General features: G+C 35.7%; 1 protein-coding gene across 1 annotated transcript in view; it reads left to right on the top strand.

The window, feature by feature from the left end:
• The first annotated feature begins 1,027 nt into the window (after window positions 1-1,027).
• The window catches only part of LOC149793977 (talin-1-like), a 52,808-nt gene continuing 38,594 nt past the window's right edge, over window positions 1,028-15,241 (top strand). The window contains exons 1-3 of the mRNA XM_089967910.1: window positions 1,028-1,312; window positions 4,344-4,595; window positions 14,086-14,183. Coding sequence (XP_089824036.1) covers window positions 4,439-4,595; window positions 14,086-14,183 — 255 coding nt within the window. The 5' untranslated portion in view covers window positions 1,028-1,312; window positions 4,344-4,438. The remainder of the gene's footprint in view (window positions 1,313-4,343; window positions 4,596-14,085; window positions 14,184-15,241) is intronic.

The following is a 15,241-nucleotide window of genomic DNA, read 5'->3' as shown; positions in this document are numbered from 1 at the left end:
TTGTCATGTCTCATTTTCATATGAACTATCTAACAATGTCTTTTCCAATTTCATACTGGTATCTTCCCCATGTTGCTGCAATGGAAAAGTGCAAGGGTATTGAACTCAAAAAATATATTTAGTTAGCAAGTTATTTAGAAAAATTAAATTGTTAACTGCTTATAAAAGTAAAGCTGGAATAAAAAATATGGTACATAGTCTGCGGACGGGTCGATCAAATGATTGATTGCTTGACAGACTGATTGATTAATTGCTTTACTGATTGATTGACTGACTAACTGACTGACTGACTGACTTATCGAGCGATATATCGATTGATTGATTGATTGATTGATTGATTGATTGATTGATTGATTGATTGATTGATTTATTGATTGATTGATTGATTGAATGACTGGTATGGGGTAAGCAGCGTATGAAGAAACTTTTCCAGATCTTATTGCGTCAAGAGCACCATACATATCTGGCTTCAAGACATACTGCAAATTATTAAGCAATTGAACTCTAATTACCAGTAATGGATTATCAACTATTCCTTCAGAAGAGCAACTATTGCTTGAGAAGTATTTGCTGTCTCAGTAAGACTAAAATAAACTTGTAAAATTTCTCTAACAGTGGCATAGCTAAAGACACTGAAATACAAATAGAATGATCTTATCAATATACATGAATAAATGAAACTAATATATACTGAGTTTCCTATTTCTAGAACTCATTTGAGGGACAGAAACTAATTGTTCGTCTACATGAAGGGGAGCAGCATGCATAATTTCTTTAAAAACCAGAAATAAAAATATTTCTAAATATCATACAAGCTATCAACATGTAATGGTACATTGTATAGTGTTTCAAACACTTGCATTTCAGGAACAAGACACAAGCAAATGTGAGTTTATCATATTGGGTGTTGTAAAGGAAGTTGACTAAGTCATGCTTACAGCTCTGCACATAGCATAGTGTCCGATTTAGAAAGATAACACATTTCAAAGGATATCCTCACTGGTTATTCTGATCATTTAAACAGACATTGCACATATTATACGTTGTAAACATATGGAGTGTTTCACACATGAGAATGTTTCATAAATGTTTCGCTTTGACAAAGAGAATGAAAATCTCCTGATATTTTAACAGAGAAGTTTCATGTCCATAGTCATCATTGGAGCACGTGGTTTTAAACAGCAAATGCAAAATACTTGCCTACATTAAGAGAACTTTCATGCTGTGTTTAAAGGAATTTTATGGCTATATTCTTTCTTTCTTTCTGTGAGTTCAATCTGAATAGTGGATTTTGGATCATCGAAACATTTAGGTAAGTCTCCAAAGTTCTGATAAAAGAAAGAAGACGAAAAGCAATTTTGTATTTCGTTTTTGAGGCAAGGTCAACTTTATATATTGTTTTTGACTCCTCATATCATTTAGCAGTTGGAAATAGGTAGGTCATTAATAGTATACTATTTCTCAAATTTATTGATCTCCCTCATTTGCATAGGAACAATATTTACAAATGACTCAAACATATAAAACTGCACAGATTTGTTTCAATTATTAAAATAAGTTAACAAAAATACTTGAGCTAAGTCAAATGGTTCTGTTTTAATTATACAGTTATACAAGCTCATGTCTACTTTCTCTCTCTCTCTATCTCTCTCTTCCTCTTTCTATCTGACTTGAGCTGTATTATATATTATACTGTGAAATCAATCACACCAGGTGATAGCAGGTGAGATGGAGATAATGTAATGTGGTCCCAAGGTCAACAGCAACAACAAAATATGGGTTTGTTTCCACTTTTAATGACATGACGTTTTAATTTATTATGGCCTATTAAAGGCAATTTGGGACCTTGGCAACTTGCCAAGTTTTTCACCTCTGAACTATTTCCCAAAGATGACATTGTTGTTGGATTTTAGTTTTGGTATATGACTCTTTTTGAGCATTAATGAAAACAATTAATAACAAAAAAAAATAGTACTGATCCTCATAATCCTGATCCGTTTCATGCTATCGTGAAGCTTAACCATTGGTGGTGCACTGTTCATCCACTGTGTGTCGCTTTATACTGTCGTTAAACTTTTCGGAGGATTGCTATGAATCTATACACACACATTCATCCCGAGGTCTATTTGGGTCTAAATGAAATGGTCGTCTTTGGATATCTAATATGGTTGCTAGAGTGATCATCTTGTAAATCTTATCAATACTCTTCCTGTATGGATTGGCGTATCAGTATGGAATTTTCACTAAGAGATGACATACGATAATTTAGTGGTCCCAAATGAAAATAGTGTCTATCTGATATCTAGAAAATAGTGTTATATTGAAATTAAGATTTCACCAGCAGAATTCTTTGTGTTCAGTGGGTCCTAAATGAAAATGACGTCAACCCGGCTATCATGGTGACCATCTCAACAACCTTTTATCACTGCTCTTGAACGTACATTCATATTGGCATGGGGTTTTCACCACACGACTGCTTACAATAGTGTATATAATTGGTCGTAAATGAAAACGATTGCCCACCTTACGCGTGATATGACCGCCCAACAAATCATCTTGAGAATCTTTTAATTGATACTATTTCTGAATGTAATATGATCTCCGTTCCTAAACATTCTTTGCAGCCAGCAAAATGATAGCCCATGTGAGGGACTCTCAACTGGTTATAGACCAGAAGCGTTTAGGTGATGGCTTGCTTTTTATCTGTTGTCATCCATGCATTGTCTGAATTATGTTAATGGCCTGTTGTTCATCGTCTTTTGTCATCCATCCCTCATATATCAAAAGTGATCAGACGTCATCTAGCAATGTACGTTTAGTCCTAAATTAAAAGGAGCCCCACATGGTCTAATGCGCTCATCATTAAACATCAGTCACATATCTTACCTCTCTTCACATGGGTTCAGGTCTTGTCTTGACCAATGTGAGTACGTGCGAAAAATTTCTAGTAGGTTTTCGTGCTAAATTAGACCGGGTACATCCAACAAGTATACTGCCTGTCATATATATAAATCATTTGCTGAAAACCTGACTTAACACACCAAATTGAACCTAAGTTATAATGAAAATGTGTCTTACAGGTCCATGGTGCATGAATTTACAGAACACTGATATCTCATATTTCCATATGGGTTTTATCAAACGTCATAACCAGTCTAATCTAATATGGATGAGAATTTTTGGAAGAAGCTCTCTGCATATAAAAGAAGTGATCTTGCAACTGAATATTTCCCATTTCATCGCTTTAAAAGTTGTTTAATATTATTTAGTTCTGAAATGAGTTTGATTATTAGCGACATAAATTCATATTAGTGTATGCCTTTATTTGTAGAAACGAATTCGTTATCGTAATATATTGAAATTGATACAATTGATATGATATAAAGTTTGGAAGATAATTTAACTAGGGTTGTGTTATTACAATTGTACATAAGCATTCATAATAAGATGGGCAATACCTCCGCCTGTTCTTAAAGTGTAAAGTCAGGTTAGTACCAGCTTTGTTACCTTGAGGATTTTACTTGGGTAAGCGACATCATATATGGGCACCATCTTAACAATCTTGCTACTTCTCCTAAATAACGGTCTTATCATTATGGTGTTTTCACTAAGAAACATTTGATCGTGTATAGTTGATCGCAAATAAAAATGACGCTGATACAATATCCAATATGGCTCTCATGGCAGCCAAGTTTAAAAGCTTATCAGTATTCGAATGTCCAATTTGCCAACTATGGCAACTATCTTGAACATCTTGCTAGTACTACTCCTCCTGAACTGAAGATAAATCAATATGGATAGTTATAATTCATCTTATCATGTCTAGTTATTCTTAAATAATCAAGTTGCTGATTTGACATTCAGTATGGCCATGCAAGTCATCTTGACAATCGTGTTATGACTATTCGGTCTAATTTGAAATTCAAATTGTCATAGGGTTTAACGGACTACTTATTACGATGAAAGCCTCAAACAAAAAGTGCTTTAATCGGATCTAAATTATGATCACTGTAACTTAAAAATATTGTATTGCTATCCGTTTGTTGATGTATGGTGAAATTAAAATGATATTTGAAATTGAAAAGACTTATTGTGATATCTGATATAACCCTAATGATAATGGATCTGATGTGATCTGATATATAATATTTCCACCATGTCAGTTGTCTTGAAAATAGTTTCACTAACAAAAAGTCATATTGAATTTGGGGTTGTAATTAAGTGACTTCTTATGATGTTATGGTGGTCCTAAACGTATATGGCACAAAATCTTGAAAATAGTTTTCAAAATTTGTTTACAATTTATCAGCAAAAGTCTAATAGCGAGTATGTAATTTCTACAGCTCCGTGAAGCAAAGTCAAAAGACAGAGGCATACAAACCCCAACTTTGAAGAGTTACAACGTTTTGAAGATTTCAGCAACATCAGTAGCACAACCATGGGCACCCTTTTATTAAGGGTTAGTATTGAAGGTCAGGACAATGTTAGAAGGGTAAGGACCATGCAGTTTGATCCAGCCACAATTGTGTTTGAGGCTTGTCGTATGATCCGGAACAGATTCAATCAGGCTGGCATCCCAACACCTCAGGGAAATTGTAAGTATCCTTTGTTTGGTTTCAAAGGTTTCATGTTCCACAGCTACCACTGCATGACTGAAGAAGTATCTCATTCAGCAACTTTAAGCAAATGAGATATTTCTCTTTAGCCAGATGTTGGTTTTTTTTGTTGTAATAATCTGAGGGTGGTCCATTGAATATCAAGGAAACATTTCGGGTTCCTTGTATATGTTTTGAAAATTCTAACTTTGGCATTGGGATAATTTCTCTGCCTTTCTTCTGGAATATCAGAAGACAGTGATATATGCCAAAGTCTTTCATTGTTTACAAATAGAAGTCTTTAACTACTTATATCCATTATACACGCATATGAAATTGGCATCATGGGTACACATTGTAGAAGGATTATTGGTCTGGTCTGTTCATATTTCAGTTTTTCTTACATTCCTTTGTCTATCTATACACATTCTGCCACTCCCGTGTAGTCCTAAGCCTAAGATGTAGGTTATATTTATTAACTTCATAAGGTGTCTACTCCACTACCTGTGCCTCTTCTTTTACATACAGTTTTGTAGAATATACAGATGTGTATGCATTGGTATCACTGGTGACCATGCCACTGTTGATATTTTCTTCGTATAGTTTAATTTATGTTGGTCTTAAAATCATATTGAACGCATTGGCTGCGTCATGCTGAGGAAATAGGAGCTAAGGACTTTTTTCCAAGAACGAATCTGAGGCAGTCGACCTGGAATAGTCTGGACGGTATATCACCTATGTCCGTTGGATTAAGAGTGTGATGTAATACCAACTGAGCTCTCTTTGGTGGCCTGAATATCAAACAGCGTATTAGGTCGTTTCACTAAGCATCAATGGTGAGACACTATTACTGAAAAATTAGTTTTGTAACGCATATGTTAAGCATTGTGGTTATTGTTTCTTAATGACATTTTATCCTTAAACTCTAGTTTAGATGAAACCAATAATTCATTAATGCTTAACTTGTGTTAAGGATTGCCTGATTTATCATCAGTTATTTTACTGGTGACCTGTAGATTTTCGCAAGCGAAGGTTCCAATATGATACCCATATCCACACCATGGATGATCAAACAGATATTTTAGTGCTTTTTCCTAACAACATCTACTAGATTTCATGTGTTCCATCCATTTGTATATAACGCCAACCAACCAATATCATGTAACATCCGTGCATTGCACATTGGCCGTAAATGGTGGAGGCAATCAACTTAAACAGGATGCTTTGTAAGTTTATCATCGATAGTATGACTACGTACCAGAGAGAAGCCATTAAAGGTGATATGGAATGAAAGGTAGTTGTGCAAACACGGACCGCCAGTGGAAAATCGCTTAGTTATCAGTTCAGTCAAGTTGCGTGCTCCCCTTGCCTCCATCATGTAGGAACAGTGTTCAGATTTAAACAACTTAATTTTGATTGGATGTGCTGATTTGCCGCTGCGTGCAATGAAATTCACAGACACGAATCACAGAAATATCTACTCGATACACCTATGTGTAGAAAGGATTATCCTATCGGAACCTTGGCTAGCGAAGATAGTGGCCTGGATGGCACAGTGGCAACCCAGTTGTTTCATACGTCTGCCTTTCTGAGCTTTGAGCCAAGTTTTCGCATGTGTTATAGTTAGTGTCTTATTACTGAAGGTAATTGTATTTACTTCAGGTTCCTAAGCTTCTCTCGGTCACAGTGTCCCTATTTTTATGCTAACATCTCACGTGAAAATATTTTGCGTTATTGTCTGAACTTGCACAGTGCAGTCCTGACAACCCATGAGATAGATAACATTTGTCTGTGTCAGGGATGTGACTGTGAGATGTTACTACATACGAAGTGAAGGGAAAATCAGAATATTGGATGGGTAGGAAAGGTGTATGTTTAAGTGAGGTGGCAATATGGAACGTTCTTGATTGATTAATCGATTTTTGGTTATTAACATTAACATATTAAAGGATGTGTTTTGCGAATGCAATTGAAATAATTTAGGTTGTTTTAAGACACACCATGTTAATATGTGCATCGTGGAATTGGAATCATTCAAATCCCGCCACTATTGTCTAGCGTCTGACATACTAACCTCTTAACCAGTTGGAGTCATGTGAAATTCGATTAGAATACCAAATAAAATAAATGCACCATTAGCTTTTATTGAATCAAGAACTATTTCCACCTACCCACATATATTAATTACTTATATTTAGAATACTTTTGTTGCTGAAAGACATTCATTGTCAGTGATTTCGGTATAGAATGTAATTTTAGTTTTTAAGCACTGTTCGCTCTTTCTCAGAAGACTTGCACTGGAGTCAATGGAAATTTCAAATGTAACGAGCCTAATTTACTAGATTGTTTCAGTGATCCCCAATGTAACGTTCCTGTTAATATTAAGATTGTATCATGCTACTCTTGGTTTGAAATAAATTCTGATAGTTATTATCATCCTGCAATGGTGTTATGTGCAATTCCAACCCAACCTATAACATTGTTCAGTTTATCATGTCTATAATAATTTATCATTTTTAGGTATGTAATCGTGAAATTATATGAATAATTTAATTCATTATAAGACATTCTTGCTATAAGGTGGTCTACTCTTCTGCTTCCATCGACAGTATTATAATGATGTAGTGCAAGTATAAATGACAGGTATGAATGTAAGTCCTATTATGCAATTATATACAATGAAGTCATTTGCGATAATTTCCCCTAGAATCCACTGCATACAGTGTGTGCCTCTATTTACAATGGATCTAAGCACATTTGTATGCTATTTATTTCTCTTTTGAGGAATGTGTGTGCTTTGATGTACTTGAAGAGTCGGAGTCACTGATTGCCGTACAGGTGATATGTTTTGTGGCAGTTGCTGATGGCTGGATTTTGGACAGACCCAATTATGTCATTTAGTTTGATGGCGGAGTTTAGGTGATTTTGGTACTGATCTAAATCCACTTCACATTTAAGCTACTATTGGGAAATGGGGTATGGCATACTCCAACTGTAATCAATGACCTATTAGAACAACATTTTATCTCAGTCTCCAATGAAGTGGTTTCAGGATAGCACAGGGCCTAATTATGTTCAGATGACATACTTATACAAGTCTCTTGAAAAATAAAGAGCTACTCCAAGTATTTAGCATAAATACACGGAAACCAACCATGTCATTGAAATCAGCTTTTTGCTAGCTGACTCTTACGACTTGGAACAATGACATGTGTTCTCCTTTATAGAGTCTTGTTTGCTTATTCTAAACATATATTGCAAGCTTGACATGCACATTTGTAATTGCAGTTTGTGTGTAAGCTTGTGTTAATTAAAATTGAAATGATTTCACATTTATTTGTAGTTGAGAATTAATAACATGAGATCAAATGTAAATATACAAACAATACTTTCATTTTTCATAATTAACGTTTTGTATTTGAGGATGAGATGTAAATTCGGACTTGAAAATATATTAATTACGCTTTAAGAAAAACAAATTGTGCGGAATTCAAATACCGTTTTAGTATGATATTGACATCATTCCTTGGTAGTGCTAATTTTTTAGAGCCCCATATCAAAATGGGATTTTTGTTTAAGAAGCTTGCAACATTCATTCTACGACATAGCCACTCACCCGTCTAACTGTAAGCCTAAAGTCACAGCCGTAGAAAATGCCCATGGAGGTCTTGGCACAATTGGTTGGTTTTTTTTTTTTTTTTTTTTTTGTTTTTTTTTTGCTTATCCTACCTAAACCGCTTTTCTTCATCTTTGGATGAATCTCTGTGAAGTTAAAAACATTTCATTCCATGACAAGCACGCTTCCTACTTTGACCTTATTGTTAAAGGAACAATTATAGAACATATGCCACCTTTTTCGGCTTTAAGATTGTTCATTTAACTACATTTCCTGAACAGCGTATTATATTTTGTTCATACTTGTAATGAATCATTATGAATCATTATGGAGATATGATGCAAGGTTTCAGATATAAAATCTTTCCATTAAGGATCCTGTTAAAGATTTAATCTGCTTCTCTTAGTATACTGTAAGAGGAGATTTTTTAATTTTTTAAATGACTCATTGCGAAGCTAAGACAATTCATATGTGAGATGCACATTTGCCTCTTTGATCTTGTGGTGGAGGTCACACTCATACAATATATGTTTTAGGGTTTGGTTAATGTTTTACAATTTGCATTGAATTTCCAAACCTCCTCAATGGATATTTCATACCTCCGATAAATCATTACACAACTTAGTTCTTCCTGTAACAAACTCGCTCAGCCATTTGAATTTGTCTGCATGGTCTAAATTTGTATAGCAGCATATGTTATCATGGGATCATTATGCAGGCCTTGATCATCATGATACATTTAGTTTGTCCTAAATGATAATGGTACCAATCTGACAGGTATGTTGTGAGTGTGTTCGCTCTCGCTTAGCAAGATAGTTTTGTTACCAGATTTATTATGTTATATTTTCTCAGTAATATCAGAGAAGGTTTCAGTACAAAGTAGTTTGAAAAGAAAATTGACTTAATTGGATACCTGGAAATTATGTTTTGTTAGTAGACGGGTCCCTTCTACGCACCTTATTATTCAGTTCACATTAGTGAAAAGCAAAACATAAGTGTCACCTTTCCACCAGCGATGTGTGTGTTGTAATTACCAATTTAATATCAGCAATGGCATGCTTTTCGCAATTCCGTATTTTTTCATTATGAAAGAATCATAGTTCGATGTGGATACATGATACCACTGAGTGGAAAATCGTCAATATGTCATAGTCCACCGTTTTACCTTTCATTGACTTGAGCAGTACGCACGCTGGTTTTCAATGACGCCATTATAATTGACATGTGTTCAGTCTCACACTATGCAATATATACAATATTATTAATGCGGACTTCGTTGAGCATATATTATCTTTGTATTACATGTATTCTCTCCATATACTCTTGAACATGCCGGTGAAAAATGTCCAATTTCAAACTCTGGTTCCTTAGGGACCCTCTTAGTATACCACGTTCTACCCCACCGTTCAGGGGCTTGAGTTTACATTTTAATAAAACTGGTTACGGATAAGTGTTGTATGCTAAGGCATAACACAACAGTAGTCCTAACTCAAAAAAAGAATTATCAACTACTTTAATTCAATAGGTGATTAAAGACCAGTTTGGAGCTTTTTATTGCAAAAGACAAGACATTCCTCATTTGTGAATCACTGTTTACCTTGCGCACATACGCTAAATACAACCAGGTGTGTTTCACATATGAAATAATACAAATTGTTAGTAATGTGCCAGGGAATAATGTCAGGGCAGTCGTTGTGAAAGTATGGTCACAAGTATGCCCTTGGGACGCTTACATACACATTTTCAATGTACACACGTAAAAATCAAACATTTTGCACAACATGGATTATAAAATCAGAATATATCCAATTGCAGATGTATTTACATATGTTTGACGAAACACCGGTCCCCTCATTCATCTGCAGTTGGAGGTTTTCTTTCAGACCCCAAGAATCCTCCTGTAAAAGTAAGAGCTCTTCTGTTCAGTATAGCACTCCCGGGTGAGACCAGATTCTTCAGCGACATATAAGTCCCCTCCCGTAAAAGAGAATGAATCATTCGAGTTGATCCTCCATAAACGGAGGAGTACTGAGATGGTTTCTTTTGTGATGAAGGCAGTGCAGTAATTATCTCAGGATAGCATGTTGTTACCTCTCACAAGAAGGAAGAACACCTCCGTTGGTATTAGGAAGAACGGGAGTTGCAGTACCGAAACTTGAGTGATGAAGAACTAGAGCCTTATCTATAAGTGTCTCCTGACTAGACAGTGACCGGTAAAAAAAACAACTAATGGTCAGTGCCTGTTTATCAGTCCTGTCACCGGTCACTATCTCGTTAATGGCCATTGCTCAGACCGTACGGATTGCTGATTTTACACTATTTATTGGCATGCAGACATTGACCAGGAAGAGGTTTCTCCTCTCCCTACTTTACCATCACACCAGGTACATGATTTGGCATTTGGCATAGTGGGCCCAGACTAGGGAAGGGACCAGATCAATATATCCACATCCCCTACTATTAAAATTAATCCGTACGGGAAGTTGGGCCATATGTGGTCCTCTGAAACTATCCAGTTGGACATAGTTCCGTCTGAAGTGCGTTATTAAAAACGACTCTTGGTAGCCCTAACATAAAACAATTTAAGCTATTAAGCTGAAAGACCGGCTTCCGGTCACCATAGCTTTCCATTCTGACGTATATTGTATGCTGCAGGAGGAAGTTCTGAACCCTCCTATGTTTCAGTGGGGTTTATGGCATGGAAATCACCTAACAACCTATATCAGGACGTTCTGTAACTAGCCTTTATTTCCCTTAGACAGACAACCTTTTAAACGTACACCCGATCTTGCTAAGCATTCAACTCCCAAGCATCCCTTTCTCATCTCTTTTTGGAAACTTGGTTAAGCATCGCGAACAACGGGTGGGTTCGTTCTATTCTGAGTCATGGTTACTAACTTCTGTTTTGGGAAATGCCCTTTATCTTGGAACCCACCGTTATTTAACTTGTTTAGTCTGGTGAAGTTAAGGGCAGATTGCACATTCTTCTGTAGATAGGACATTCGAGAGAGTCCTGAAAGTTCACTCTCCGGCATTCTACTCCTGATTATTCATAGTTACCAACATCTCTCCCGATTAAGCATGTGTCTTCTGGAGCAATATTTCAAGATGGGGAACACATCCATAATCCAGAATACAGTGCATCCGTAAAATTGGGCGGTCTTCGTCAACCTTTATGATGATATTTGCAAAACACGATATTTCCTTAACATATACAATACCTCCAGTGTTGCTTCGACCAGAACGTTTTAAAGTCTGGGTTCATAAGTTCGGAATTTATTCCACCTCCAGAGCATTGACCCGAGTTCAGGAAATAATAGCATCTTACCTATAATGCTTGTTAACATCGGGTCTCAAGTACTTCAACGACCGCCTGACCAACAATGTTAAGATTCAGTTCCTCCTTCAGGGTCTATTACATTACTGTGATTCCGTTGGGCCCCTTTCTCAATCTCGAGAAGTCAGAGGACATTCCATCTCACGAGTTCGTTTATGTATGAATGAACTTCCTCACGAACCTGAACTTAGTCCGAAACTCATGGAATCAGACTGCTGGAATCAGACTCACTGAATCACGGCACGTCTAGATACACACAACAGGCAAAACAATATTAATGAAACGGTCCCTTCACATAACATAAGAGAGTCCTTTTCCCACTGTGGTAAAGCCTCTGGTGTATGTGTGTGCGACAAAACCGAGCAGCAGATGTTGCTTCTATGTTTGTCCATTTTCCAGTCTTGGACCAGTGTACACTGGCAGTGGACGAATTCAGCTTTAAGAAAGATTGTCTATTCAGGTACACCTTCCCACCATTATGTTACTGAAAATTCTACGTAGAGTCAGATCTGCCACTGCTCACATCATTATCATAGCCCAACTATGATCCCATTGATCGTAGTTCAACGATCCTTCAGATCTAGCGATAGATCAACCAGATATATTTACTTCACTGGACTGACCTTATGTCGCAACACAAAGGGTCTCTCTTTCCTTCACAACGACCAACAGATGCTACACTTTCAAGCTTAACTCATTTCAAGCAATATATCCTTCAGACGATTTTAGATGTGTTGCTAGTTGGAAACACTTTGGTTCGATCTGTTCTTCTTCATCTCCCGTTGATGGTTTCATTTTTATTCTTTGTTCTCGATGTTCTGTATCAGCTACCAAGGGCTATAGAGTTGCCATTTCTAACATACATGAATTCATTCAAGTCTCAAAGGTTAGGTCAGATTCACACTTTGTTGATCTCATTACGTATTCTGAGTTGCAGACACATATCTCCCTCTGCCATACACAGGTGGAATGTATCTTGTGTTTATGATCTTTAGAACAACTCTTAACCATTGGGTGATTCTTTTGTTCAATACCTCACTCAAGACAATGTTTACTCGATTTGGCGTCTGCAAGAAGACGCCATAAGGTTTGTATATTGTCTCTTCACACTGGTTGTACTGGGTTTAATGGCAGTTATGAAACGATTTCTCTCTTCTGCTAAGTGTGACTTTAAGCCATAAATCAGTTACCTTACGTAGTTCCATTACCCTTAGAAATTCCCAGAATTAATCGACTCTGTTCTGAAGATGATTCAGAAAGACTTGTAAATCTAGTTATTGTACTTCATTTCTCTTTTTAAAATTCTCGAAAAGGAAATGGAAATGGAAGAGTAAGAAACATATTTTTCTTACTCTTGAGGGCTCCGTTAATATTTTGGCTTCCATGGCTCATTGTCACTAAAATTAAAAGAGTTAATCAGTCCCTTTCCCATAGAGACCTTGGGAAAATTAAATCTCCATGATCTTCTAGCCGTCATAGCCTCATGGGCCTTTTGTCCACGGAGGATTCATAAAGGTAGTATTCTATGTTCTTCTTCTTCTACTTCCACTTGTTTGCTCAACAAATCATAACCACTTTTCAATCTTAAAGCTATAATTGCGGAACACCAGGACATCATAAGTAGATCTCTCCATTTAATGGTGAGTATATTTATTTGTACACGGTTATTGATCGGCATAATATATCAGCATACTAACACTGATTCTCCACTAGCTTTAATTATTACACTTTGTAGGTATGTTGCACATATAAGGCATTGAAGATCCTTTTTACCCCCTGAGACAACTGGTAAAAGATCAGTACCAATGTAAGGGAAAGAAGAAAAATTGTTTCTGTAAAGCAACTCAAGCTCTCCAAAACTTCACTTGCCACAATGTGATGGATTGTACTTGGTCTGAGGAAGAATCCAACTGGTTTGAGGATGAAAGGGTATAATGTCAAGTTCGCTCTGACAAAACAAAAATGAATTTTACACAGTAACTTGAGTTCTAGCTCATATACAGCCAGAAACCTTTGACGATCAATTGCATTTAGATTGGGGACTAACCCTGTCGATTTTGCACTAGAATGTTCATATCTCAGACACTGACTGAACAAATCACAGTTATTTCCAGATAAAAATATCATTTTCACTTCACATGCGTCAGTCACACTTTCTGATGCCATGCACATTGGGTACGGAAGAAACCTATTAATTTGATAATGAAATCGTCAGATGTCAGATGTCACGGTCCCACTGAATGAAAACAATGCATTAATGCACGAAGCATATTGATATCAACCTGCAGTTATATTACAGATATATTTCAATCTAATGTTAATATTCCATGCACTTATTTTAAACGTGGTATCAAGCAGTCTTTATTTAGTAAGTTTTTTGTATTTGTATCGCTCTTTCATAAAACACCTTTCTGACTATTAATTTTCCTCATGTAACAATTTGTTGACGCTTTGTATCCTTACAGTTACGATATGCCGTAAGATTTATAATCAATCAATCAATCATCAACAAATGTGTACGTTTTTATACTTTCCAGTGAATGAATTTGGACTTTTCTTATCAGATGATAACCCCAATAAGGGTGTCTGGCTGGATCCTGGCCTCACACTGGAATACTACTTACTTCGCCGATTGGTAAATATGCATTTTTGATGATTCGATTGCATCTGTAACAATTTTCAGTTGATTACAATTCACTATTGACAGCATTTATTACACTTGTAAAACCAAGGTAGGTATAGTCTTGGGGGGGGGGGGGAGCAAATATGGCATAGTCTACTAGCGCAAATCGAAATGCTAATACATTATGTTTTCCAGCCCAAGTCGTATCAGCTGATATCTTTATAGAGGTACTAATTAATAAATAACAGTTATATTTTTAATGTGTTTATGCTCATGGAAAGTTAACTGCATATTTTGCACATTGACATTGAGAACCATTTCTGTTATTCATTTGTTTGAAAAAAGAATGTTTCATACAATATTTATGATAACATTATGTTCTTAACGAAACAGAAGATTTTTTAGAATAGTATTTTTACAGCAAACATAAATATAGATTAAAACATGCTGACTTTAATTGAATAAACCAGTCATCGCATCATATACTATGTCATTCTCATGTGACATGATGGTATTACGTCACATGCATCCCAAACATGACAATACAATGTCTAATATATAACTGAAAGCATTAGATAAATGTTTTTCTCCATGATATAATGCACAAGTATCAAAATTTGACAGGGTCAAGTCATGATATTTCACATTGTAAGATTGATATCAGGGAAGAAGGTTACACATCTGTCATGGCCTTATTTAACATATTTTCAAGGAATTTAAATATTGTTGCTGAAGTGAACTATTAGTTTGTGATGCAATAATTCTTACAGATATAATCCTAGTAAATAATTTAAAACAATGTGAGAGAGACATAGATGCATATATTACTTAAGCATGAGTAATATTAAAACAATTTATATAAATGGTAGAAATTATTGCATCGATAAAGATTATAGATAGGTCTAAAGATATATATATATATATATATTTCTGCTGATGTCAAATTTAACTGTATGAAAAAAGATATTCATTGTATAATACACATGTGTGATAGAATCTATGCAATTTTTTGTATTTAATCAGTGGAACAAAGACGATATACCCAAATTGCATAATACACATCGTATCAT

Source organism: Sinohyriopsis cumingii, chromosome 8, assembly GCF_028554795.1.
Source record: "Sinohyriopsis cumingii isolate HCF-2022 chromosome 8, ASM2855479v2, whole genome shotgun sequence".
NCBI classification, from domain to species: domain Eukaryota; kingdom Metazoa; phylum Mollusca; class Bivalvia; order Unionida; family Unionidae; genus Sinohyriopsis; species Sinohyriopsis cumingii.
The sequence above is the reverse complement of the archived record's forward strand: the minus strand, read 5'-3'. Positions and strand labels throughout refer to the sequence as shown.